We start from the raw sequence: 27,993 nt of genomic DNA, 5'->3' as shown, positions 1-27,993 counted from the left end.
GGGGGTGGGGGAGAGTGGATGCTGCGAGCCTACGGCGGAGCTGCCCTCCCCGCGGAGTTCCCTCCCAGCCGGCGGCGCTCCCGAGCTTCGTCCCAGGCGCTGGCTGCGGTTCCCGAGCCCCTCGGCGTCCGGCTCCGCTCGCTAGGACGAGCCCCGACGGCGTCCCGAGCTGCCTTTGCTCGTCGCGCCCACTGCTTCTCGCTGTCCTCCCTGTCCCTTCCAGTCCCAGGAAAGGGGTGGGCACGGCCGGGGCAGCGCCTCCAAGACAGGATGTTCACGTCCAAGTCTAACTCTGTGTCGCCATCGCCGTCCCTGGAGCAGGCCGACGCGGACGCGCTGGACATCAGCACCAAAGTGCAGCTCTACGGGGTTCTGTGGAAGCGGCCGTTCGGGAGATCGTCGGCCAAGTGGTCCAGGCGGTAAGTGAGTGCCCCGGTCCCCGGAGACCTCCCCTCCCCGCCTTGGGAGGGAGCCCCGGGGCCTCAGGACCCCTCCCACTCCTCTAGTCACCGCCCTGCCTCAGCCTTCCTCTGTGACCTTGGCCCGCCCAGCTAGTTTCTCCCTGTGCTGTCCCCCAATGTGCGACTTTAATTGGCCGCCGAAGTTAGAATGAAATCACTGGCCTATAGTGGCCGGGAATTCCCTGAGGAATGAACTGAGTCCCGGGTCCCAAGTGGCGAGGCTGCATGTGGGCTAGAGAGACTGAGGTTAAGTTGGGGGAGACTGGCAGAAGGAGACTTCCCGTCAACAGCCAGAGATTCTGCAGAGACCTCCATAGCCAATTCCATCCCTTTGTTGAGGCTTAAAGTGGGCTGGGAGACGGGTGCCACTCTCTGTTCAGCAGATCACTTGGCGTTCTGTAACACTCAGCAGAGTGAACCACAAACCTGTAACCACAACCCCTCCAACTGTGCCTTCACACACACACACACACACACATACACACACACACACACACACAGCCCTGAAGTTGGAGTGGGAGAGAAGGTAGATTGGTCCTGTCCACCCCTGATGTTTGGAGTAGTATTGTGGAGACACAGAGCAACCTTGGCCCCGTTCTCAGCAACGCCAAATGAAGGCCCTAGATAAACACGACTTTCTACGTACAAACGGCCCTGACAGGTATTGGGAGACGGAGAACAAGACCTGGATGTGCAGGAACCTCCCAAAGCTGGCTGCAAGGGCAATGGACCGTTTTTCTTCATCGCTTTCATCCACAAGCTAACTGAGATTTATTGCTGGTGTCTAGAAAACTCAAGACGTTGTCCCAGCCCCTCCCTGGAGGGAGGGACCGTTCCTGGGACCACAGCCCTTTCTCCATCCCACACCAGGAGTCTGAGTGCCTCGGACGTTTTCAGGACCGCAGGTCATGTGCTTGTGGTGGTGGTGGTTAGTGCAGATGTTCGATTTTTGATGAATAATTTACTATTCCTGTAAGACCTCAGAACAAATGGAGGTGTGGATGGGCTTTCACGTTTTGCGGAGACGTTTCATACCCTTTTATTACTTCTGGCTGATTTCTCTTGGGGATTTAATGGGATCCAGCCCCCCCCCCAGTCCCTCCCAAGTTGAGTTTCTCTCTGATACTTTAAGTGAAGGCTTGGAGCAGGGTGAAGGTTATGAGAGATTCCCAGGGCTGCACCATTGGAACTGTAGCCACCGAGGGCCAGGAGCATCCAGTCTCTGCCTCAGCACTTGTGTGAGTCCTGTGAGCTTGAGCATTGGTGAGGCGTGGGGTAGCTATTGTGCAGAATGTCCTGAGCTACCTCAGGCAGTCTTCTCTCTCCATCGGGCCTGACTTTTTGTCCTTGTTTAAGACTTTTCCCGCCAGGCATTTTCACCTGGTGGCTTCCATGATGTGGCAGGTGCCTGGGATCCCTTAGCTGGGTCTCCTGGTTCTCTTTTCCCCTGCAAGTATGGGGGACCTGGCTACTGCATACACAGTTGATTTGGGGCGGATAAATGTCAGAAAACCTGTTAGCTAAAATCATGGTTGTAGACGCTGGGGCACTTGGGTTGGGGCCCTGATAAACTCCATCTGCTGTCCCTACAGTTACCCAAAACAAACCAGTCTAAGTCAAAACAATAGGTCCCAGTGCCAAGCCAAACTCTGTACCCTTTGAAAGACACTGCCAACCCCTCACCTTCCTCACTCCAGGGCTGTCACCATGCAAAGACTCTCCCTGCTCTGCGGCTCAGAAAACAGCATCTTACCTGCCAGCTCTAGACCTTTGTGTTCCCACCTCTGGGAGAATGCCTCCCCATCCTCCGCCCCAACACACATGATTTCCCCTTGAGTCAGCAACAGCCGTCAAAAAGTCAGAATCTAGAATTAGGCCCCATGCCCAGCTCAGCCAGCCTTCTCCTGCTTCCTGGCAGGGTCTCCGGGCTCCAGTTTCCCATCTGTGAAGTGCAGTCTCTGGACCTCAGCTAATTAGTGGCCACAGGAAGGCTCGGGACAGGGCAGCCAACACCCACCACTGCAGAGACTTGCCATTAGGGAGATCGATGCCCGAGTGGGCAGCTGAGGGGAAGAGCCTGGAAAGGCCCGGGGCTGCATAAATAACCAACCATTAGGCAGGACGGAACTGGCTGTGGCTGGCTGAGTTCTGTAAAACCTCTCCTCCTCAGGCTCTGTCTTAGGGGGAGCGTCCAGTGTCCCCCATTTCTATCCCCACCTTGCCCACACTGCAGTGGGAAGATGCCTTCCTCGTTAGTTTATTTTCCTCTGGACAGAAAGAAGGGAATCGAAGAGTTCATTAACAGAGAAAGGAGGGGTTTGAGAGGTGTCTAGGGAACAAATGACCACAGCCCCCTCCTTCCTCTGGGGGTAGCAGAAATGCAGATGCAGAGACCGAGGTGCTCTGAGCAGGAGGAGGGGACGGTCTTGGCTTCAGTCAGGGTCAGCAAGGGGTTCATGGGATGCCCTTCTGAGACCACTGTCGAGGACGGGCCTCCACAAAAATTACTTCTAACCAGAGTAGGGGCGTGAGAATTGAAGAGATATAAATAAAGAATATGAAGACACATAAAAATAATAAGACAGAAAACATAGAAAGAATCAGGAGGGCATTCCAGTGACTGAAATCCTGAAATTCACCTGTGTTTATTTTTCCACAGCTTTTTACCCTATGTAAACTGGGGGAGAAGGTAACAAAAGACTTTATTAACATGATACAAAAGGATAACTCACACAATCAGTGGCCTTATCACTCTGAGGCATCAAATCACTAGCATTCTGTCCTCTAGGTAGCTAAGATCTCTAAGTCACAGCTGCTGAAGACCACCCTTCCCTGGTTACAACAGAAGGAGCAGAAATTCATTTGCATACATATCCTGACCGTACATATCCTGACCATACATATCCTGACCACCTGTCAGGATGGTATTGAACTATCTTAATTTCAAAAGAATCAGTCACCTCCTACATTAGGACATACAACTATGCTTGTCAATCTCCAAACTCTCTGACCAGCAGACAAGGTGGAAATGGACCTGCAGTTTTCAGCCTCCACAGACCACCATGGTGCCTCCAGAACTTGGCTCGCCCTCTCCTTGCTGGGAAACCAGACCTTGGGTAGGTTCCTGCTGCCCTCTTGGGAGCAAGATAACCTTGGCTCCAAGACGGAAACTCCCACAGAAGTCTAAGTCCTGTAGCTTATACTCCCCAGCAGGTGTTGTATGCTCCAGGTGGAACTTGGCTGGTTCCTCAGCCTCCCCACCTGCAGCCCAGCCATCTCCACTGCCTCCTACCGCTAATCACATGGTCTTGGGAGCAGAGCAAACTACGCTTAAGGGAAAGTGTGGCAATGTGGAAGCTAAGGGACATCACAGAAGGGCAAGCGCCTTCAGGCGGGCTCTTTGCTCTGTTTTCTGAAGCCTATTTTATTTGACACCTTTCTTCCAGTTTTTGTGTGTTGACTTTAGGTTTTATCAATTTTTTTTAAATTTACATCTGTTTGTGCATGCCTGCTTGTATGTATGTATACAATATACAAGCAATGCCACTTTCTTGACCCAGACTCATGCATGCTACTGAGGCCCTCCCTCCTCTGTATTCACCATCACACCTCCTTTCCGTCCTACGTGATGTCCGCAACTTCAAGTTTCTCTCATGCGGTCTACATCCCCAAAACAAAGCTCAGGGAGCTCAGGACACCAGACTGGCTGCTGCTGCTGCTTTGATTTCTTCTTCCTCTTCTTCTTAAGATTTTACTTACTTGTATCGTGTGTGTGTGTGTGTGTGTGTGTGTGTGTGTGTGTGTTCTGCCTGCATGTATATCTGTACATCTTGTGTATGCTGTGCCACAGAGGGAATTGGATCTTCTGGAACTGGAGTTACAGATGGTTGTGAGCTGACATGTAGGTGTTGGAAACTGAACCCAGGTCAGGTCCTCTGGAAAAGTAGCCAGTAGCCCTTACCACTGAGCCATCTCTCCAGCCCCAGGCTGGTCCTTCTTTAACAGCCCCAGGCCTGTCTGATATACATGGCATGTGTGCTCTGAACATATTTCTCTGCCTCCACTGGCTCTCTCAGGAGACCAGCCTTAACCACTAAGCTCTGGTTGGGCCCTTAGACTCAGAGCACAGGGTAGAGGGAAGGGAAGCCACGCTCTGAAAATCCATCATGTTAGATGACACCTGTGTGTCATCCTGTCAGTCAGACTAACATCCTGGCCGTGGTGTCATGGGACTTAGGTCATCCTGCTCCTGTCTGACTATTCAGTGTGTTCTGTTGATTTTTACCTTCTAATAACTGCTTCACCCCTTTGCCCAGATGTGACCTCCTCAGGGCCACCTCTCTTAATTCTAAAACCACAAATTGACCTCCCAGGACTTGTTTGCTATCTGTGCAGGGTGTGGGGGCTGCCCGCTCTCAGCCCCTGTTTACAGACCCCTCCCCTGCCACCCCTTTAGAGCTTATCTGCTTATAACAGCAGACATATTTTATAACCTTGAGCACACTGTTCTCCACAGATGCCCTTCTATGTCTAGAGAACGTCGCTTGCTCTCCAGCCCCTCCTCCAACTTCTTAAGACTTTTCTTCTTCAAAACCCTCTTCCGTTATGACCTCCGCTCAGACCTCGGTCAAACCCTAAGCTGCTTCTGCTTTTCACACCGACTTCTCTTGTTACTCCGTGTCTTGGTCCTTTGTAATCTCCGTGTATTCTCCAGGTGCCGTGTAACTTTGCCACGCACCCTGCTATGTTATAACGTCACGCTAATGCACCCCGGTGCTCCGCAGGGTCACGGCATCTGGCACTCTGTGCAGCTGTGTATTCCGATGGCCTGACGGTGTCACCCTATAGTCTAGCACTCAATACTGTTAGCTTCCCCGTTCACCCATTGTGTGATCTGGGGCATATCCTGAATTTCTCTGTATTCCAGTTCCGTCACCGACCTTGAATAAGCAGCGAATGAATTACTACACAACCTGTGGTTGATCAAACAGGGCCTGGTGCCAAGAAGGAGCTTGATATACATTAGCCGTTTTAAAATTCTTTCTTTACACATGCTCTCTCCTGCACTCAACTCTTGAGCTCTTTCGGGGCAGAGATTCATTGAGCTGTCAGGGCCCAGCACGGCACCTGCTTAGGTGGGGCAACTGGCACCATAACAGGTCTCTGACCTGAGCCAAGTGGGCACTGCAGCCGTTCCGCAGTGATCAGCTCAAGGGAGCCAACAGCAGGACATGGTGGTGGGGAGTACTGGCAGCACAGGGCACAGGCAGCCGAGAACTTGAGCTTTGGCAACAGAGCTCCGAGTTTACCACTCACCAGCGGCTCGGTCTCACTGTGGTTCAGTTTCTTTACCAGTGTACTAGGAAACAAACATCCCACCCATCACGTAGAGACATTTAAATAAGATAATGTCAATACAGTATGTGCAGCGAAGGGCCTACCTTGCTGACTTCTAAATTCTTCCATCTGGGGGTGGAAATAGCAGGGTAGGGGCTGAGGGCATGGCTCGTTTGGTAGATTGCTTGTGTAGTGCACATGAAGCCCTGGGCTCCATTCTCAGCTCTCCATAAACCAGGCATAGTGACTCACGCCGATAAATAACCACAGTGCTCAGGAGTGGAGGCAGAAAGATCAGAGGTTCGAGGTCAGCATCAGCTATACGGTGATTCTGAGACCAGCCTGAGCATCTGAGACACAATAATAAAATAATAATGATAGTAGTGCTAATAAACCCTCTAGAGAGAGGAGGCAGCCAGGACCGACATGAAACCTTTCCCGCGCACACACTCCAGGCTTCCTGTAACCAGGAGAGCTAAAAGCAAAAGCTGACAGTAAAGCTTCTCCAAGGACAGATGTGGAGGTGGGGAGGCTTCAGACAGGAGGAGGACATGGCTGTGACATGTGTTTGGAAAGCAAGAAGCCAGCCAGTTGGCCTGCAGCCATGTTCTCTTCGGTAGCTGCTGTGTGAGCCCGAATGGGAAGGGGGGCAGAGTGGCTGGCTGCACAGACGCTGAGCTTAAGAATAAGGAATCGCAGTAATCAGAGGACTAATGAACTTTTCTCGTGTGTTTGCTAGGAGCTAAGCCTCTGTGTGATGAGGCTCATTTCCCTCCTTCCCAGGCAGGAGAAATAATAGCCTTTAATTATCGTCTTCAAGCTCCTCACGGGACCTGGGGCCTAGAAGACTAGATCCTTGCCCCACCACTGCTGGTATCTAATGGACTCCCACCTTGCCTACTGCAGTTTGGTTTCCTACAGTCTCTCTTCTGGGTGTGTGTCCTGAGCCAGGACAGCAGCTCCGCGAGCCATATAGGGGGTGGGAGGAGGGTGTGATTGTTCTGGGTTTCGATCCTTCATCTGCAGTTGTAGGGCTTTGTGTGTTACCTCACATCCAAGCCCTTCTTTCCTCACCTGTGAACCGGAAGTGAAAGCCCTCACCTCCAGCATTGTTCCGAGAGGCAGGCTCTCAGCCTCACAGAAGCTAATACGTAGAAATTACGTATTAGCTGTGACCAGCCCTTACACTGGCTGTCCAGCTCTGCAGGACCCAAAAGGGGCGCCCCAGCCTTGCATCCTGAATGAGGGTGTCTAGAACAGGGCAACTTTGAAGGAAGGTATGAGAAGAGGAACGCCTCTTTAGACTTGCAAGGGTCTCAGCTGCTGAGAAGCCAAAAGACATCAACCAGAGTGGCCACCACCACAGCTGTTTGACAAGCAAAGATCTTGTGGGTCTTGTCAGATGAGCCATGGTGGGTAGGAGCTGGCCCTCGGCCTCTAGGTCTGTGCTGGGTATGGCTCACGTGGCAGTCCATGTCGACTCTCAGCCTGCTGAAGTGTGGCCGCCGTGGAGCAGAGGCTGCCTGGAGTGTTCTCCTCTGCCTTTCTGGGCTTGCTTTAGGAGAGGGGTAGCCTCTGGGGACGCCCTGTGTGTCAGGAAGATCCTGGAACTCTACATGCCTCGATCCACTCTACATACCACTTGCATCCAGTGATATGTGGCGATAGCTTTTTAGCAGATCCCCTGTTTATGCCAGGACAATCTGTTTCCCATGCAGTAGCCAGGGCTAGCCTTTTACTGTGTAAGTCAGGTCACGTCACTCCTGCTGAAGCCCCACCACCACACACATACATGGACATTTTACTCTGAGAGAAAGCCAATCTCTACCAGGGAGTTTCAGGTCCTTGTGCCAGCTCTCTGCTCTGTGTCTGCACACAGGAAGCATGGGGCACCTGCCTGGGAGGGTAACTGTAGAGTCGGGTAGGTTGGGGCGGTAAGGGCTTAGTAAATGTAAGTGCTGCCATTATTGCTATCACAGTAGCCCCAGGCCCTCGGTAGTCTAGATATAGGGATGGCAGTCTTGCTTCCTCTGCTCCAGCCTTCTGGTTCCTTTTAGAACCAAGTACAGCTCAGCCCGGACTTTGGTACCTGTGGGCCCTGTGTCTGAGGTATCTGCCTTCTCTTCGGAGATTACTTTTTTTGATTCTTCTTGACATAGGGGCTCTCTGTGCAGTTCAGGCTGACCTCAGACTTGTAGTCCTTGGATCTCAGCGACTCACATGCTGGGATTAGGGGCATATGCCACTAGTGAGCCTCATGTGGCTGAGGCTGGTTTTGAACTCACTACATAGCGGAGGCTGACTTTGAGCTTCTTATTCTCTTGTTTCTACTTCCTGAGTATTTGAGGTTAGCGGTGTGTACTACAATGCTAGTTTACTTGGTACTGGAGAATGCTAGACAAACGACCATTAACTAACGACCATTATCTACACCTCCAGTCCAGGTTCCTCTTTTATAAAGCCACAGTTCCATTAGATCGTGGTCCTGCCTAATTATTAGTTCGCTGAACCATAGATACTGCCTAAAAATCCTGTGTGCAGACACAGAATCCCTCTGCAGATAGGGAGTCAACATAGAAAGGGGTTCGTGTCATACTATTGTGGGAGTGGGGAGGCAACTCTATTCTGCTTGCCTGCATTTCCTGCAGGGGACCTCGCCAGGCCATGCATCACTCCACCCCACCTTGGGTCCTTCACACATGAGCAAGGTTATGACTCCGGTCTCATTCAGTCCCCACTTCCATCCCAGAATGCAGGTGTCCTCATTTCTCTTCTATAGAGACTGAGGGTCAGGGAGCTGAGTGTCTTTATCCAAACTCCCCATCCCCAAGCTGGAAAATGGAAGGTCTAAGCTCTTACGTACTCTGTAACTTTCTTTTGGAACCATCGGAGGACATCTGTCTTTCCCATGGGACTGATATGGCATGGTCCTACCCTTCAGGAACCCAGTGACCCTCTCCAGATAAAGAAGCACTCAGGTGTGCCAGGGAGTACTCGGTGCCAAGTGCAAGAACCCAAACACAGTGTCTGCCAGGACTGCATTTGTTCTGTGGCTACTGGATGGTTGGCACAACACAGAAAATGGGCTGAAGTCAGACTGCTCTGCAGTCTCAGCAGATGGGGGGATTGCTCAAGTCTATGATTTCAGGACCACCCTGAGCAACACAGCAAGACCTCCATCTCAAAAGGGAGTGGGAGAACAAAATTATGAACTCACAACAAAGTATGAAGTTGAGCTTAAGTTCCCTCGGGAAAGGGGCTGCTGCAGCCATTCAGGTTGCCCCTCCACTCTGCCCCATAAGTCGCTGTGGTCACAGGAAAGATCATGGGAATGGTGGAACCTGAAGGGGTCCTCTGACTTCTTGATGCCACCAGCATCTTCTCAAGCTCCTCATCAGAAGGGAACAGTTTAATAACAGGCTCTTGGGGTGATTCTGCAGCATTTGATTTTCATAGTACAAATACTCCTGCTGTGGCCTCTATTGTCGCCAGTGTCATGTCACTGAATGCTAAGCAGCTAAGAGAGTCACACCGTTGACCACTGTGAGTCTGTCCTAGCAGGTTCCACTGTGTCACTGCTCTGAACTTTTCCCTGTGTATACGCCCAGGAGTGCACACACACATGTGCACACACACACACATACACATGCATGCACACACACACACACACATATGCATGCACAGGTGCATGCCTCACAACTCAGGATCCCTCCAGATCCGTTTCAGGTCACATCAGAGCAGTGTCCCTGGAGGAAGGAGAACTCTGGCATTTTTAAGCCCTGGGAGCTTTGTGACCTAACTGGGGCTCCCCCTGGAGCACACTTGGTTTCCTAAAGTTTCCACTGATAGTTCTGTAAGGGTCCCCAAGACAGGTCAAAGAATGTACCTGTTGGCATGGAGGATTTGCTTCCCTGGTACCCAGAAAGTACCATGGCCACTTTGATTCCAAGTTAAACTTGAGTCCCAGAAAGAGGATGTGAGCAGTCAGAAACAAAAGAGAATGCAGGGATCACCTTGGGGTATCAGGGCTGCAGACTTTAGCAGTTGATACCCGATTCCATTTGATTACACCAAAACACTCATCTAGAACCGTGTGTCTCATCGTCCATCCACACCTAGACAGGCGCTCCCACGTGACTGGAGTACTGGGTAGTTCAGAGGGTAAAGGGACCTGAGGAGAAAGACAACAGGTTCCTACTGAACTGAAGGGACAGCCCTGGAAGCCAGCCACGAGCCTCTCTCCTTCACTGCCTATACAGAAGGTCATCTGAGGCCCCTCTGAGCCATGTGCAGTGTGAGCTAGGGTCCCCGCGGGCTTCCACGTGAGTCCAGGGCCCCCAAGGGTATTCTTGGCCCACAAGATCTCACCATTTTCTCATGCCCCCCCCCCTAGGTTTTTCATCATCAAAGAAAGCTTCCTGCTTTACTACTCTGAGAGTGAAAGAAAGAGCTTCGAGACCAATAAATACTTTAATATACATCCTAAGGTAAGGAGGCTCCTTTCCAGGGCCACAGCGAGGGAGGGACCACTGGGGACACTCGGGGATGCTAGGGAACTATCTGTTGTGTGATTTGGGTAGAATGTGGAGGACAAATCCTCTCAGGGCTCAAGACATGCCTTCTAGCTTCTGCACTGGGTCCCCCGTCACACACACACACACACACACACACACAAACACACACACACACACACACACACACACACACTCTTCCTGAGTCACAGTGCCAGCCCTAGCTCTCTTCCTTCTGGGAGTCAGTTCTAGCCTTGGTATCATAACCCTGGGATGTGGTCCCGTCTGCAGTGCTTAGCAAAGCCTTTGGCTTTCTCCAGGACCTCCTGGGACTCTTAAGTGATGTGAGCTGGGTCGGGTGGGAACTGCCTGCTCTGCTTCTTCCTCAGGGTGTCATCCCACTGGGCGGCTGCCTAGTGGAGGCCAGAGAAGAGCCCAGCATGCCCTATGCCATGAAGATCTCACACCAGGACTTCCATGTGAGTGGGGACCTTCCCCTAGCCCAGGGTCCACAGGACAAATGAGCTTTGTCTTGATCCCTTGGAAATAACCCTGTATAGTACAACATGAAAGGACTGTCAGGGCCCAGGCCTGTTGGGGGGCGGGAGAAGAGAAGAGATTGCCTCCCTCTCCTTTGGAGTTGCTACCTCTCACTCTGGCTCCTCTTCCCGGCAGGGGAATGTCTTATTGGCTGCTGAGTCTGAGTTTGAGCAGACGCAATGGCTCGAGATGCTGCAGGAGTCTGGGAAGGTGTAAGTGTCTGAGTGTCTGCCAGCAGGGTCTCTGAGGGGCCAGGATGAGAGCGGATGGGCGAGACTGGTCTACCCACCTGCCTCTTTGCTGGGTCCTGAGACAGGGCTGTGGGAGCTGGCTAAGGTGTATGGGAAGAACCATAGATCGTCTATGAGGGTGCCCTAGGTGGTGAGTTCGGGTAGGCGTCTGCACTGACAGGTGGCAGATGTGGACACCACAAGCCTCCAATTCTCAGGCGTTAATCAATCATTGCTCCTCATACTCAACACCCCAGTATGTCCACCTTGCCTGCCGAGACCTGTAATTAACCCTAGCAAGGACCAGAGATGGTGTTTACAAATCACAGAACCCACGTGACCAACACAGCCCGTGCCCGTTCAAGCCAGTTCATCTTCTAACCCAAACAATAACACCGAGTACCCAGCTTTGAATCAGACGGTGGACATGCAGTGGCGTAGAAGGCTGCGAGAGAAACAGCCTCTTCCCTCCTCTGTGAGCGCTCTTGGCTCTGTCCTTGTGGCCCATTTTGCAACCTCAGCCTCCAGTTACTGTAACTGATCAATGCTGGTGGCCTGCCCAGAGCTCTGGGTGCCAGACTGAACCAAGATTCTGTGGGGCAGAAGAGAGGCTAACAGAAAATGTACAACCACCTTCTCCCCGGGCCTTCCTTCTGGTTTAACTGTTTGTATTTCTCCTCTCTCCCATCTGTCTTCCCTCGACAGGACCTGGAAAAATGCCCAGTTAGGAGAAGCTATGATCAAAAGCCTGGAGGCACAGGGGCTACAGCTGGCTAAGGAGAAGCAGGAATATTTAGGTTGGTTACCGGGGTGAGCTGGAATTGGGAACCTGGGTGACAGACAGAGAAGAGTGGTACGGGAGATCTCTCTGGGGAATGGCAGGGAGCTTGACACCTAGAGCGCATTTTGGTGCGATAAATGTCCTTTTGACCAGGAAGCTAGAGGCAGGAGAGACTCATGACCAGGAACTCGGCTTTAAACCCAACTCTGTCACTTACCTTTCTGTTGTGTGGATCTGTAGGTCACCCAGTCTCTATAAACTTCAATTTCCTCTTCCTTAGAGAAGAGACCAAAATGGTCCCTCGTGTTAGACATAGGGTGGAGCGCAGTTTAAAGGGAAAATCCTTGGGTGTGTGAACGTGTCAGGCCTTCGGTTGAAGGACCTAAAAGTGGAAAAAATATTATCCTGCCTGAGTCTCAAGTCCTGTGCCAATCCTCTTCATCTCTAACCATAGTCACTTTAAACCTAGCTGCAGGGATCCAGCCCCCATGCTCTGTCTGCTCAATGACACCCTCAATGACATGGGGAGATGATGAGCGTGGGTTGATCCTCTTCCTGGGAGCCGGCTGAGACATCCAGGACCCCGGCTCCTCACCCCTCCCTTACCTGGAATGTGCCCTCTCTGACTAACCGGGCAAGACAGTAGGAAACCGCAGAGACCACAGGCTTTGAAAACCCATCCGAGCCTCCGCGGTCAAGTCCTCTGTGGATCTATGGGTGCACAGAACAGGGAAGATGACCCGAAAGGCAGCTCGGGCCAGTGGGACAGCTTCTGCTCAGCAGAGCAGGACCCTACCTCTGACTAGGAGGGCAGACCCCTTCCCTGGGAGATGGCTTAGGTGACAGAGGCCACCTAAGGCCCCTGCCTTCAGGACCCTGCTGTTTTCAGTGAGTGTGTGTTTGCCTTGGCAGACAAGCTGATGGAGGAGACAGAAGAACTGTGCCTTCAGAGGGAGCAGAGGGAGGTAAGCACCAGTGTGACTGCGCAGGAAGACTCAGCTCCCCCTCATGGATGCCATTAGGGCAATATTTCTCATCCAGTGGGCCACAACCCCTTGGGCAGGGGCGTCAAATGACTCTTTCACGGGGGTCACCGAAGACCATCCGTAAACACAGATATTTACAGTTTGGTTCATAACATTAGCAAAATTACAGTTATGAAATAGCAACAAAAATAATGATATGGTTGGGGGGCCCCCACAATGTGAGGAACTGTAATTAAGGGTCTCAGCATTAGGAAGGTGGAGAACCACCACATTAGGGGATGGTACTAGTGGTGGGGGGCACTAGGCATCCAGAGACTTGCCTGAGGGACCTCAGGTGGGATGGAGCAGCGAGACCATCAGAGGACAGTGTCTTCATCTTGCTCCAGCATCTTGGTGGGAAGCAACATTTCTCCCATGAGCCCTCGGGAAAAAATGAGTGAGCAGGTCTTAGAGACAAAGCCGTCTGAATACTTCATAGGCAGTTTTACTGGTATCCATAGGATGATGTAATGGCCTCGGTTTTGGGGTGAGGGCTTCTGGTACATAAGAGTGATGGGGTCTGAGAACATCAGAGATCCCTTCATCCTGTTGGCACCAGCAGTACAAGCCTTGTGGAGGCTCACACAGATTTAAAGCAGCCTGAAGGCCAAGGGGACTCTTGTCTCAACCATTTGACCATTTGTTCCGTCCCCACACCTGAAGGGCAGGGCATGTGGTAAGTAAGCGGGGAGCCCTGGAGTCAGCTTCCTGGGGTTGTATGTGGCCTTAGTCCTTCTAACTTGATGGTCCCTGACAAGTTACTTAACCTCTCTGAATGTCAATATTCTCATCCAAAAACCCGAGGAAAATAATGAAATCCATCCTTTCAGGGATGTTGTAAAGATGAGGCACGATGTTACACTGAAAGCATTTGGCACACTGTGCGTGCAGTGTGTGCTCAGTGAGCAGCTGTTTTTCTCAGCTCGTGGGATGCTCATGTTATTTTCAATTATGGGCAACTCCTGCATGGGTGAGGCCTGGCCTGGCAGAGTGGTGCTCACAGGAGCCTTCACGGCAGAGACTGACCCAACCCCCTGCCTTCAGCCTTGTCCCTTTTTATGGTCCTCTTCCAGGTCAGCCACAGGGCTGAGGCCATCAGCTGTAGCTCAGTGCCTGACTGACTCAGCTCAGGAGTTCCGCTCCTTCCCCACCCGCCCTCATGGGACTCTCAAACATGTCCTGAAGTCAGAAGCACAAGTCTCAAACCCCCAGGTCCTGTCACAGCATCCAGTGTGAGAGGAGAGCATGGCAACCATGGAAAAAGCAAGACTAAGCCAACTTTGATTCTGGCAGCTTTACATTATGGCTTCATTTCAAGCCACTAGGACTCCACTTCCATTTTTCTTCCAAAATTTCACCTCCTGTGCCCATTTAGCCTTCCAAATAGACTTTAGAGTCTTTTTGTTGATTACAAATAAAAGAAAAACAAGGTTTAAGGTTTTTTTTTTTTTTTTTTTTGGTTTTTCGAGACAGGGTTTCTCTGTGGTTTTGGAGCCTGTCCCGGAACTAGCTCTTGTAGACCAGGCTGGTCTCGAACTCACAGAGATCCGCCTGCCTCTGCCTCCCGAGTGCTGGGATTAAAGGCGTGTGCCACCACCGCCCGGCATAAGGTTTAAGGTTTTAATTTGGAGTAGAAAATGGGATTAAGTGTCTTTAAAAAGTATTTTATGGCCGGGCAATGGTGGCCCACACCTTTAATCCCAGCACTCAGGAGGCAGAGGCAGGTGGATCTCTGTGAGTTCTAGGTCAGCCTGGTCTACAAAGGGAATTCCAGGACAGCCAGGACCGTTTCACAGAGAAACCCTGTCTCAACCCACCCCCCCAAAAGTATTTTATGTGTGTGGGTGTATTGCCTGCATGCACGTCAGTGCACCACATGTGTGCCCAGTGCCCAGGAAGAGCAAATGAGGGAGTGGGACCCTGAGTTGGTCTCACCATAGTGAGTTTGAACCCTAAGGTTTACACACTCTCATCTAGATTCCGTTAGTTTGATCTTTTTCTCCATAGCATCCTGTACATTTAAAGTGAGACTTTGGTATACTGTCAGAAACTTTAAGGACAGGTGACTTGGGAGACCCAGCATGGGATGGAGTGGGAGACACCGCCCCCAATGGGGCGAGGACACTTAGCCAACAGAGGTTGAATCTGGGGCAGAAATTGGCCCGAGGAAAATTTAGACACACTATTTAGGTCTTAGCTTGGAAATTAGGGCAGCAGAGACCCAGGGCACACAGGCCTCCCTAATGCCACACTGAAGTGGGACGCTGGCAGCTACAGAATATGAGTAAGGTGCAAGCCCAGATGTTGGTATGGTGGGGGATGCTTGGAGCCGGCAGCAGGAAGAGAACTACACAAGGGTCAAGCTCCCTGTCGGTGATGTGCTCTAGGCCAGAAACAGAGCCCACATTCTGCTCCTGGTCTGGTCACACTGAGTCCCTGTGCCTAAATGTTTTTCTTCCTTAGGTAGCTCACCTATAGGGTAGGTCTACTTGTCCCGAGTACCTTCCCCTCCTAGATCCAAAATTGGCAAAGGGGTTTGGGGCTACATAGCAAGAATTCTGAATCCCAGAGGCAAGATGGTTCTTCTGATAAGTATGAGGTTTCTGGGAGATAGTCTGAACCATAGGGAACCTCAGAATCTACAGCCAGGAGACCGGTAGAGTTTCAGCTTCAACACTTCTGGTGTGATTGTCATCTGATTCCTCTGGACGTTGTGTTCTTCATCTCCAATGCTTAATAAAAGTAATTGCTTCTTTGTGTTCTTCTGGGTTACCGAGAAGCTAAACAGACTAGAATTCAGGGAAATATTCCATATGATGGTGTGACCATGTACCTGTAGCCATGGCATTTTCCAAGAGAGATCCTTGGGCTCTTAGCCTAAGTGTTTTTAGCCGAGAATTCATGGGGAGCTGCCTGGGCCTATCTGCTAGGGCCATCAGGCTTCTCTCCTTCTCTCTTTCTATCTCTCTCTGTTCTTTTAAGACAGGGTTTCTCTGTGTAGCCCTGGCTGTCCTGGAACTAGCTCTTATAGACCAGGCTGACCTCAGACTCACAGAGATCTGCCTGCCTCTGCCTCCCGAGTGCTGGGATTAAAGGCGTACGCCACCACCACCACCAAGCAGGCTTTACTCAGTATACCATATTCTGTAGTTGTTGACAGGTGTAAAACGCCACTAATTCCCCACTGGAATATCACAAATAATAGTTTCACTGCCTTAAGAATCCTGTGTTCTGTGTGTTCATCTCTCCCACCCCTAACCCAGAAACCACTGATCTTTTTACTGTCTCCAAGTTTTGCTCTTTCTAGAGCTCATGGAGTTGGAGTCGCATGCCACACGTGACTTCTCAGTTCACCGTCTTTCACTCAGTGAGGTACATTTAAGCGACCACCATGCCTTTGCATGGCTTGAACACTGGTTTCTTCTCAGAGCTGAATAAATTTGTTACCCGGGTGTATACCTTGGTTTATCTCTTTTCCCACAGGCGGACCTCTGGGTTGAGTGAAGCTGCTATGAACGCTCAGAGATAGTTTTTGTGTGGGCAGACACTGTCAGTTCACTTGAATAAGTGACAAGGAATGTTAATTTTTTTAAAAGACTTAGTTCTCAATATTTAATTTGGGGGGAGTTCTCTTGAAATCACTTCTTCAGCTCATGTTACTCAGGAAAATATTGTTTAATCGCCAGTCACTGTGGATTTTCTTGTTATTGTTTTGTTCTTAGTTTCTAGTATAATCTCATTATTGCTTAAAATCAAACATTATGTGGTTTCTAGTTTTTTAAATTTGTTAAGCTGTTCTCCTCCTGCAGAGTCCAGACTCTATTGGCGACTATTCTCTGCGAGCTTGGGAATAATGTGGAATATTGCCCTTGTTGAATGGTGCGGTTCATTGATCCTGATGGAATACTGCCATCATTGAATAGTGTGGTTTATCGATTTTATTCAGTTTAATCTACCATGAAAAAATCAGGCCAAGTGGCTTCAACAAGAGCAATATATTTCACAGAGTTCTGGAGACTAGAAAATGAAAAATCAAGTTGTCAAAAGGACTGTTTTATTCTGAGGCCTCTTCTATAGGCAGCTGCCAGTTGATGGTGTACGCTGTGTCCTGCCTGTACACACGTGGGAAGGCATGACAAGCAAGCTCTCTGGTGTAGTTAGAAGTTTCTCTCAGCAAAGGCATTCTTTATTGTTTCCTGGTGTGGCTTTATTATTTTGCTTTGAGTTTTCTTTTCTAGCTTGCTTTGTGAGGCAGAGTGATATGTAGTTTATGCCAGCCTTGAACTCCTGATCATCTTTGTTTCCTGCATCCTCCTCCTGAGTTCTGGGATTACAAGAACACACCATCATACTTGGCGATTATCCAATTGTCTTGTGTTTTGAATTTTGAATTTGGTGTGTGTGTGTGCGCTCATGCACGTTTGTGTGTGTGCATGTATGTGTATAAAAATCCATCTCCCTACATATATTAGTCATCTATTTTTACATGTCTATTTTTTCTATTAAAGTCTTTAGTATATAACCTACAGTTGGGTTTGTTTTTTGATTTTAATTCCTGGTCTGATAATTTTTTTTAAGTTTATTTATTTATTTAGTATACAGTGTTCTGTCTACATGTATGCCTGCAGGCCAGAAGAGGGCACCAGATCTCATTATGGATGGTTGTGAGCCATCATGTGGTTGCTGGGAATTGAACTCAGGACCTCTGGAAGAGCAGTCAGTGCTCTTAACCACTGAGTCATCTCTCCAGCCCCGCTGGTCTGATAATTTTAACAGTCTTCCCATCTGACTCTGATAGTCTCTTCAAACTGTGTATTATACCTCATTTTGAGACAGGGTCTCTCTGTGTTGTCTTGACTGGCCTGAAACTTACTACACAGACCAGAATGGCCTCTGACTCACAGGGATCCACGTGCCTCTGCCTTGTGAGTGCTAAGATTGAAAGCCTGGCCTGGGGAGCACGCGATAAGCACTTACTAAATTACAAGCAGCTTGTGTGAATGAACTTGTGCGACCATCCCGGCAACTCTGCAGACCGTGCTGTCTTGCACAGTACTTGAACTTCCCCTCCTCTCTCTGCTCTAGGTCTTAAGGCTGTCTAGACTACAGTCCCTCACTACATTTTGCTATTTGTGTGCAAATGACTCCCAGGATGATATCCCCAGTCCCTTCCTTCTGTTGCCGTCCATCCTCTGCTTCCCAACAGCTGACTTCACATCCCAGCCAGACTTCCAAAGATGCTGAGAGCACACCTTGTCTGAGATCAAGATGTCTTGCCTTTACCTTTCCTAGAAAGGACTGGGTCTCCTCTCACATACCCATCTCAGGGTATGTACCACCCATGGTTTATTCAAGCCAGGAACTTGGGGATCATGCTACATTCACCCTGTCCTCCCTCCTTCCTCTCTTTCCCACCCTACTTCTAAGAGCCACCACTAGCAGGCACTGGTGCTGCCACCTCCCACCTGGTGCCCTTAAACTGTTTCTACGTTTTTGTCTCTTCCTCTACAAAGTAGCCAACTCAGTGTTTAAAGGGAAAAGAAAGCGCATCACCATCCTTCTGTTCTCAGAATGTTCACTGCAGCTGCTGCAACGGTGCACAGCTGCAATCCCAGCACTCAGTAGGCAGAGGCTAGAGGATTGTGAATTTAAGGCTGGACTGGGCTGGGGAACTTATTCAAAGCCAGTCTAGGATAGTCTGTCTCACTATATATCCAAACAAAATGACCAAACAACAAAATGTTCTTTGCTTCTTGTTCAGGGAAAACAAACAAACAAACAAAAAAAAACCACCCAAAACCCAGTAAGACCCTCACCCAAGTCAGAGATGACTTCCAGTGTCTCCTTTACCAGCCTCCCTGCTTCTCTGACCCCAGCCTCTCTCCCATCGTATTTGCCCTCATGTCTCATCTGGGCCTGGCTTAGTTCTTCCAGGCAACGTGTTTCCACGGGGGCTTTGTATGTATTCTTTGTATGTATTCCTTCCATCTGGAATGTTCTTTCCTCCAGTATTTACTAGACAAGCCACTGAGCTAAATCTCCAACCCATTTATCTGCCCATCTTTGTCTCTCAGCTCAAGAATCATCAGATTCTAACCTTCGTGGAGTTTTCTGTTCTACTTCCACCCCGGAGAGCTTGGCCTGGAACTGAGTCCCTGTCCTGCAGGACATGTATCTTGTTTTGTAGTACTCTCTGAGATGTCTGATTATTTCAGCACTACTGGATTCCTACATTTGCTCTAAAATCCTGGGCAGGGTTTCTCAGTAGCTACGCTCGGCCACGGGCTCCATAAGAACATCTTCAGATCCTCCATGTGGAGCCCAGCAGGAGCTTGGAACATAGTATGCGCTTGGTAAATAGATGTGGCATGGATGAATAGAAAAGAATCTCACCGGGCTATTTCCTGGAATTGCACTGGGCCTGTAAATTCCTTGCGAAGAATCCTCCCTGTATCAAGGCTTCCTGAGCAGGGGCCCCTGCAGCTGCATTCTTTTCACGGATGTAATTAGTTTTATTGAGGACGAGAAATCACGGTCTGTGAAGCATGGCAAACAAGATGTGTTTAGCTTGGAGGACAGGAGACTTGGGAACACACTGTTTCTTTCTAAATACCTGAAGGGAAAAGAAATTAGTCGTATTTGATGGTCTAAGGAGAAGCTGGATTTGGTGAGGGAAGCTGGGAAGGAGGCAGATGTGGGCTGAAATGGACCTGGTGGGCAACACGGGTTGCCTGCTTCTCCAAGTGCGCTGTAGAAACCTGGACTGACCAGATGCTGGCTGCTGCCCTTGGCCCCGCTGGTCTTCTGTTTGGCTCAGGACTGTGTGCTAGCCCTTATTTTGTGGGCTGGGTTCCATAGGTCTCTGAGACTTAGAGAGACCCTGGAAGAAAGTGTGGTAAAGGTCGGGAGCGAGGCAGCTGTTGAAGGGAGGGAAAGTTTGAGCAAGCACAGAGGAGACTCGAGAGGCAGGGAGAGGAGCAGAGTTTTGTTGCCTAAATGAGGTGAGCCCTGCTATTGGTTCCCTGTGAAGATTTCCACAAAACCTCCCATTATTTGCCAATGTTTTTGTATCTGTGGCTTTGAGGGAGGGGCAGAGGTGACAGAGGGTAGGGACTTTTTGTAGGTTGTTCAAAACTGACACAGTTTCTGACTGGGGAGGGGGGGGGTTCCAGACAGGGTTTCTCTGTAGCTTTGGAGCCCATCCTGGAACTAGCTCTTGTAGACCAGGATGGCCTCGAACTCACAGAGATCCGTCTGCTTCTGCCTCTGCCTCTCGAGCTGGAATTAATGGCGTGTGCCACCACTGCCTGGCTTCATATGTATGTTGTTGTTTTTTTTTTAAGGTCTGAAGTTTTCTTCAGTTGTGGGAGGGGGTATATTGCAAGAATACAAATTTCATTTGTATCTTATCTAGATAAGATATGTCAAATATAGCTATAGGCTAGGTCATAGCTTCTGCAGTAACTAAAAGCCCCCGTATGTCCATGGCTTTTAACAGCGCAAATGTATTTTCTCACACAGCTACTTGGACTGGTCGGAGCTCTGTTTCATCTGTCCTCATCCCTGGGGATCCAGGCTAAGGGGACCCCTACCTATGCCAGGGGGAACCATAGCCTACCATGCATCATCTTTTCAAAAGCTATCTGCCCTCCTGCTCACATTCCATTGGCCTCAGCTACTCCCACGAGCTCAGCTACCTATACCCAGTGTACTGTAGCCGGGCATGTGCCCAGGGGCACCAGAACGCCAGGGAGCTGCCCAGGTGGTGACCACATTAGCAAACTGAGGCAGTTTGTAGCCAGGTACCAGGAAAGATTAGATGAGAAAGAAGTAACTTATGCAGATAAGAAACCTAGGTGTGGGGATTAAAATCAGATATTCCCCTCTATATATTTTCTTCCCCATCTGAATCAAAGCCAATGGCAACATCGCCCTCCATAGGCAGTGCCCCTCCCTAGCAAGGATGCCATTCTGTTTGAGAACAAAGCCCCCAGGTGACCAGAGAGTAATTTGGAACTGGAAAATGAGAAGACAGTTTCACTTTGGGATGCTAACCCCTAGAGTTGCCCAGTGGAACAACATCCAGAATTACAGTCACATCTGTCGGAAGACCCTTGTTGGGATCATTTCTAAATCTGTCTGTCTTTCCTCTTGCTAACCGTTTTCCCGGCCAGCTTCATCATACTTTTGGGTTAGTTGAGACTGCGTGCGCTGAATGGAGCCTGGGCTCCTCGGAACTTACAAGCTTGTCCTTATGCTCCAAACCCTGGGGTGTCCCCTGGGCTAGCGAAAGGAGGGATCGTCCTGAGCCTAGGAGCCCTGTGTCTCCTCTGACTTTCCTCTTCTCTTCAGGAGCTTGAGCGCCTGAACCAGGTGCTGGAGGCTGAGAAACAGCAATTCGAGGAGGTGGTGCAAGAGCTGCGAGTTGAGCAAGAGCAGATCAAGAGGTGACCGAGGGCCTGGGGGCGGGCAGCAGGGGCGGGGCATGCCGGGGGCGGGGCATGCCGGGGGCGGGCAGCGGGGGCGGGGCATGCCGGGGGGCGGGCAGCGGGGGCGGGGCATGCCGGGGGCGGGGCATGCCGGGGGCGGGGCATGCCGGGGGGCGGGGCAACGGGGAATGCCCAGACCCTGGGAGGGATAGGAAGGGATGGAATTGACCGGGCCCTGGGATGGGCAATGCCGGTGGTGGTGGTGGTGGTGGGGGGGGAACAGGGGGATGCCCTGGCCCTGTGAGGGATAACGGGGGATTTTCTAGCCTTGGCAGTCATGTGCAGTCAGACCTGGAGAGGGCTTTGCCAGGAAACCACTTATGACCTGGTCTTTCCATATGCTCCAGATCTCGAGTATGCCCAGAAAATAACCACCCCCCTCAGTAGGTCATTTCTTATCATTTTGGTTGGGAGCCTGGCCTTTAACAGCTGAGCCATCTCTCCGTCCCTAGCAGGTCATTTCCCATCACTCTTGCAAAGGTATGAACAAGAGTGTGAGTCGTGGGTGAGTGCAGGCCAGCCTCCCCTACGGGCCAAGCCCCTCCTACCTTTGCCAGAGCCACTTACCCAAGTTATTGGCAGCAAACTGGCCTGGCCTAGAAGTGCTGCCCCAAAAATACCCGCAACGTTCTCCATCTCTCCTGCAGTCCTTCCGCACTTTAGTTAATGACTCATTGGGATCTTTAGTCTGATGTATTATTTACCCATCTAGTTGCCCATTCTAGGCATTAATTGCATTATAATCTTGTGAATGTAGGACATGTGTATATCCCCAGCCCAGGCGATTCAGATGTAGTCTGTCCAGAATTTGGAAACTACATCTGTGATGGATGGTGCTCGGTGTCATAGCAATGCCATCACCATCATCACCATCATCACCACCCCCTCCCATCTCCATCCCCATCTCCACCACCACCACCACGGATTATCAGAGACAGCCCAGAAGGACCTTATTAAAGGGAGTCATTTAGTTATATATGGGGAGAAGGAATAGAGACTCTTTTTTTTCTAATTAGCATACAAATAAGAGAATCTCCCTAAGTACTTATTAGACACTGAATTGGAAGCTAAGGCCCCAGCTGCAGGACCTTACTGTACCTGGTTAGCGAACCCACCTCATTTGGCTGAGCCGCCCTTGCAGCCCTGACTCAGCAGCTGTTTTCAGTGCCCAGCGTTGCAGAGTGCTGGCTGTCCACGGGCCCTGCTGAGCCGCATCAGGTACGACAGAAGGTGTCTGAGTGCAGAGGCTGGGAAGGGTGCTCGTTGCCATTCCAGCTCTCCATCCCCACAGGGAGCTCGAACTCACCGCAAGATGCCTCAAGGGTGTAGAACAGGAGAAGAAGGAGCTGAGGCACCTCACGGAATCCTTACAGCACACGCTGGAGGTGAGGGGGCTGCTCGCCCAGGAGGCGAGCTGGTGGGTGGGGCTATATAATACTGGATTTCCCATATATCTCCCAGGGAAGGTACCCACAGGAGAATGAGCGTGAAGAGTCTATCTAAAGGACCCTGTCTGTGGATGGTTGGGAGCTCTGTCTGGCACAGGACTGGTTCCTCCCAGACCCAGAACAAACGTTCCGGCTTGCCCTTGTGATGACCACGGCCTCGGGAAACCTGCTCTCTTAGTGCTGGGGTTATACCAGAGGCCGGGTTGATCAGAGTGGGCGATAGCCTCACTCACCACATCCTTCTGTGGTTCCTTCACTTAGCCGCTCCTGGGTGAAACTGAGCATTAAGGGAAATCGACTTCCAGGTCACCTTCATCTGATACAAGAGACTGGGAGGGGCAGGGGTGGAGGGGCAGGGGCAAGCAGCTTGTGTCAAGGACAGAGGCCTAGCTTCTTAGCATAGCATGCAAGTACAACACCCCCCCCCCATCCTTCCCTGCTACCCCTTCATCCCTTGCCCCTGCTCCAACTACTGAGAGCATGTCCCTAAGGAAAGCAAGGTTTTTGACACCCCCATACACACCTCCACCCTACCATTGCTTCTACACAATGTATATCTTTTTTGTCTCTTGTTTGGCAACTGTTTGTCTTCAGACTAAGCTAAAATATCTCTGTTGTCAAGCTTCCTTGATTCTTCTGGGCAGGTATTTGCTCTGTGTTCCCATGAATTTGTACATCCGTTATAGGATTAACACGCTGGGTTGTATTTTCAAAACTGTGGACTTCACTTGGCCGTGTCTTAGCCATTTCCTGAAGTCCAGCACCTGAAAGGAGCTTGGGACCTGTGTACATCTTAGTTGAATCCATGAAGTGCTGTGAAGGCTGTGAGAGTTTTAGTCTCCCTGGAGTGACCGGAGCCTTGGTTTGTTTATCTTTCCCTGGCATGGGAAGTGATTACCGTGGGTATTTCCAACCCCAGAGTTTCCTTGTCATGTTACAATCCTGGCTGAGCCGGGTGGTGGCGCATGCCTTTAATCCCAGCACTCGGGAGGCAGAGGCAGGCGGATCTCTGTGAGTTCGAGGCCAGCCTGGTCTACAAGAGCTAGTTCCAGGACAGGAACCAAAAGCTACGGAGAAACCCTGTCTCGAAAAATCAAAAAAAAAAAAAAATCCTGGCTGATAGTGCAGAGAACTCTTGTGCTGGTCCTTTCGGGCATCTTCACATGAGCCCAGTAACATCTCCCTTCTCCTCGAGGAACAAGGACCTCAGAGAGTCATGTAGCCCTGAGGCCTTGGGACCTGGCCCTGATAGGTACCATCTCTATTGGAAGTCACATTGGGTTCCTCCTTGTCTGTCTGTCTTGATGGAGGAGTAGCCAGGACATGTTGTAAGAAAGGAGATCTTGGAATGAGGCCTGTAAGGTGCCCAGCATGGAGGACCAAGGGAGTAGTTGATCACTCCCCGGAATTGCGAGCAGACCAGGACAGTCACGCTGGAGGGTTAACCCATGCTCCTTTTCATCCTTCCCTGCCTTTGCACCAGGAACTCTCCCTAGAGAAGAAGAAAACCCTAGAGATGCTGGAGGAAGATAAGAACCAGCCACAGCCATCGGCCAATCAGAGTGAGCAGCCACTTGCCAGTGATGGTCTCCATAGCAACCTCAGGCAGATTGAAGAGCGGATGCAGGAGCTTTTGGCAGAGAAGCTTCTAGCAGAGAAGCGGTGAGGCACCCGAGACCACTGGGTCGTTCAGCAGCTTGGGAGCTGTCACTACCCTCAAGTTATACAACTGGATTTGAATTCCAGCTGTCATTGACAAGACGGGTCACTTCCTTTTTGCCCATGACCTGGCTTTCCCAAAGTTGACTTGACAAATCATTCAGAGCATCATCAAGTCCTCAGAGCAGTGCCCATGGACGGCCAGCAGGTTCCCTTAGCGTCTGTCCACCCAACCCATGAAGAAACTGAGCTCACTGGGGTTGGAGGATGTCCTGAGTTCAGGGAAGTAGCAATCCCTGCACCTCTAAGTCTAGGGCTCCCATCTCTCCACATCACCTCCCTCCTCCCCTATCTGACTGGACCCAGAGAGGACGCAGCCCTTCTTTAGCCATGTCTCTGGCAGGGGCAACCCCCTTTGTGAGCGACCCCTGGGTGAGCTCCCCTCCTGCCCACAGGATGAAGGAGAATGAAGAACGCTCAAGGGCCCTGGAGGAGGAGCGGGAGTTCTACTCAAGCCAGTCTCAAGCCCTGCAGAACTCACTTCAGGAGCTGACCGCAGAGAAGCAGCAGGCTGAGCGGGAGCTCAAGGTGTGCAGCCCGCATGGGCCTTGTGCTCTGGGCCCTTCCACACAGCCAGGGACGCCTTCCCGTCCCTGTTCTTCACAGCTACCCTACACTCCTCTCCCAGAATGGCCAGCTGGCCAGATTCAGGGGCGGGTTTATCACAGGAGGCAGCAATCGCTCTATCATTGATAGGCAAGTGTTAGGAACAGGGCCGTGCCAGCCATCTGGGTCCTGGGTAAGGTGTGGAACCAAGACATGGAAACGCCCACCCAAGACCGTTAAGCCCAGGATGATAGGGAAAGGGATACTAGCCATTTTTCTCCCTGCTGTGATGACATTTCTATCAAAAGCAGCTAACGGAAGGATGGCTCGTGGTTTGAGGGGATGCAGTCTGTCATGATAGGGAAGGCATGCTGGTGGGAGTGAGGTAGCTGGTGACATTGTGTCTGCAGTCAGGATGCAGAGAGATGAATCTACACCTTCTCCCCTTTCCTTTTTATTCAGTCTGGCACCCTAACCCATGGGACAGTGCCACCCACACCCAGGGTGCATCCTTGGTTGGTTAAACCTTTCTGGAGATGCCCTCACACAGTGGGTCTCTTAGGTGACCCTAAATCAGGTCGAATTAGCAAAGAAAACAAGCCATCACGGAAGGCTTTGGGGGAGGTGGCGACTGCTTCCTGGACTCAGCTTCCCTCTCGCTTGTCCCACCATCCAGGCTGAAGTGAAGGTGCGCATGGACCTGGAGAGACGACTTCGAGAGGCAGAGGCAGCCTTGAGAAGCCTGGAACAAGGGCTTAATTCCAAGGTTCGGAACAAGGAGAAGGAAGAGAGGATGCGGGCTGACGTGAGCCACCTGAAAAGTAAGGCCTCCCTCCAGGGCCCAGCCCCAATCCCGGAGCTCAGCCCCTTAATCCCAAACCCATTAGAACCTGGAACAGGCCCTGCGCGTGTGAGGTGATCCTTCCTGGAGTTCTTTATTATGGACACCAGACACCGTCCTGTAGGAGTCCCTTAGGCACTGCCGCTTTGTGGCAGTTGGGCCTGGGGTGAGGTAATGGGAGGAAAGCCTGGAGTTTTGTCCTCTTTTCAAAAGCTCTGTTCCCAGCAGATCTTCTCTGTGCTGGCTACAGACTGTGTGTGGTGTGTGGAGGAACTGTGTTCTGTAAAGGACAGATCAACGTACCTCCCACCTGACCAAATGAGCACTTAGGTGGGGAAGGACAGGCCCGGAAAAAGATACCCTCAATGGCTCCTTCCCGCCACCACAGGGTTCTTTGAGGAGTGCATCCGGAATGCCGAGCTGGAGGCCAAGATGCCCGTCATCATGAAGAACTCCGTGTACATCCATAAGGCAGCCACTCGCCGCATCAAGAGCTGCCGTTTCCACCGTCGCCGGTCCAGTACTTCCTGGAATGACAGTGAGCACTCATACGCCTGCGCGGGGTCAGGTAGCGCAGGCTGTTGGCGGCAAGGCAGGAAGACAACAGGTTTGAGACCAAGTAGACAGGCTGGATGATATGTTCTTGAACCTGGCTCTACCAGCCTTTGGCAGGAGGCACCAGCACGTAGGGCTGGGATGAGGGAGGAAGGGTGGGCTCAGCATGGGGGAAGTGCCATTCACGGGGCAATGGGTCTTTGTCTCCCCAGTGAAGCCATCTCAGTCCTTCATGGCCTCCCAGCTAGAAGCCAACAACATAGAAGAGCTAAAGGAGGTGGCCAAGCGGCTAAGCCGAGACCAGCGCTTCCGGGAATCCATCTACCACATCATGGCCACCCAGCCTGGGGCCTCTGCACTCCCTCGGGGAGGGAAATGATGGGAATCCTCCTCCACCTCCTTGGTAGGGGAGGGGGGAAGCCTGACTCCTCTTGGCTCCTCTCTGCCAGGGCACCACCAGGAAGGGGTACACTCGTTCTCAAAGGAGGTGATACGTCCCTCTGCCTCACCAAGTCCTGACCTTGGAGATCAGAAGGAAGTGTTGAGCCCCTGGAGCTGAAGTTATTGATGGTCGTGAGCCACTATTTGGGTGCTGGGAATTGAATCTGGGTCCTCTGGAAGAGTCACAAGTGTGCTCTTAACAACTGAGCCATCTCTCCAGGCTGAAGCCCTGACCTTGGGTCTCCACTGGGTGGGTGGGTCCGACTGGGTGCTACCTGGCTGTCATGATGAGCCCTGACCATGTGTAGTGTCCGTTGGTCAGGAAAAGAAATGTTTATTCCGCAAGGACACGCAGGGCCTGCGCACTGGCTGAGGACTGAAAGACTTCCCTGGTACCCACCATACCCATCTGTGATCCTGCTGCTCTGCCCCTGGTCACGGGACACCCCCAAACTCTCTTTACCCCTGTTCCTCTCTGCAACTTTTGTCCGGGCCCCTCACTTATTCCATGTCATTGGAGAGGGGAGAGTAGGCCCTAAGACACAACCCCAGGCTCACAGCACCCACACCCTCTCTGCGGTATCTGTTTCCTGGGGGCTGCTCTCCTATTTGCAAGTGATCTTCTCAGCCTCAACAACCTGTAAGAGGAGCAGGAGAAGCATGTGATCCCACTCGGTTCTTTCCCAGCCCTGAGTGGGAGCCCTCGACTGGGGCGGGGGGGGGGGGGGGGGGGAGGGGGGGCGGCTTTTTCCCCTGAAGTCCGCACAGCTGGATCAGGAGCAAGGCAGCCGAGGCTCCTGTATTATCCACAGTCAGGCAGAGCTACAGCTGCCTCAGGCTAATGTGGTCCTGCTGCCCAGAGATCACAGAGCTGTGCCTCCCTCCCAGCTGGCTCACCTGTCTGTCTCCACTCCCTGCAGATGCTTCACTCAGTGAATTAGCGCAGCCGTGGACCCACCACAGGGGAACTTGGGTCTGCGGTGAGCCAGTAGCCACGGGTTGGTTCACTGTTGTCATAGCGGCACTAACACCAGCCTGCAGGTTTTGTGGAAGAGCTCTCTCTACCTTT

At 51.3% G+C, this 27,993-nt stretch overlaps 1 protein-coding gene across 1 annotated transcript; it reads left to right on the top strand.

The window, feature by feature from the left end:
• Nucleotides 1-45: 45 nt before the first annotated feature.
• On the top strand, nucleotides 46-27,618 carry Plekhd1 (pleckstrin homology and coiled-coil domain containing D1). Its single transcript, XM_041658600.1, has 13 exons — nucleotides 46-419; nucleotides 10,192-10,285; nucleotides 10,699-10,788; nucleotides 10,985-11,061; nucleotides 11,785-11,876; nucleotides 12,773-12,825; nucleotides 21,238-21,332; nucleotides 22,666-22,759; nucleotides 24,306-24,484; nucleotides 24,937-25,069; nucleotides 25,764-25,908; nucleotides 26,317-26,466; nucleotides 26,696-27,618. The coding sequence occupies exons 1-13, from the start codon at nucleotides 271-273 to the stop codon at nucleotides 26,860-26,862; spliced, it is 1,518 nt and encodes a 505-aa protein (XP_041514534.1). The 5' UTR covers nucleotides 46-270; the 3' UTR covers nucleotides 26,863-27,618.
• The last annotated feature ends 375 nt before the right edge of the window (nucleotides 27,619-27,993 follow it).

This window comes from Microtus oregoni, unplaced genomic scaffold, assembly GCF_018167655.1.
Source record: "Microtus oregoni isolate MIOR12 unplaced genomic scaffold, Mior012 000009F_ref0000495, whole genome shotgun sequence".
In the NCBI taxonomy this organism is placed as follows: domain Eukaryota; kingdom Metazoa; phylum Chordata; class Mammalia; order Rodentia; family Cricetidae; genus Microtus; species Microtus oregoni.
This window is presented reverse-complemented; position numbering and strand designations above follow the sequence as displayed.

Bases quoted from the DNA above. Each gene is read 5' to 3' on its own strand.
- Plekhd1 (XM_041658600.1), top strand. From the start codon at position 271: ATGTTCACGTCCAAGTCTAACTCTGTGTCGCCATCGCCGTCCCTGGAG. The intron at 420-10,191 runs GTAAGTGAGTGC...CCCCCCCCCTAG, and splicing joins TCGGCCAAGTGGTCCAGGCG to GTTTTTCATCATCAAAGAAA. The intron at 11,062-11,784 runs GTAAGTGTCTGA...TTCCCTCGACAG, and splicing joins CTGCAGGAGTCTGGGAAGGT to GACCTGGAAAAATGCCCAGT.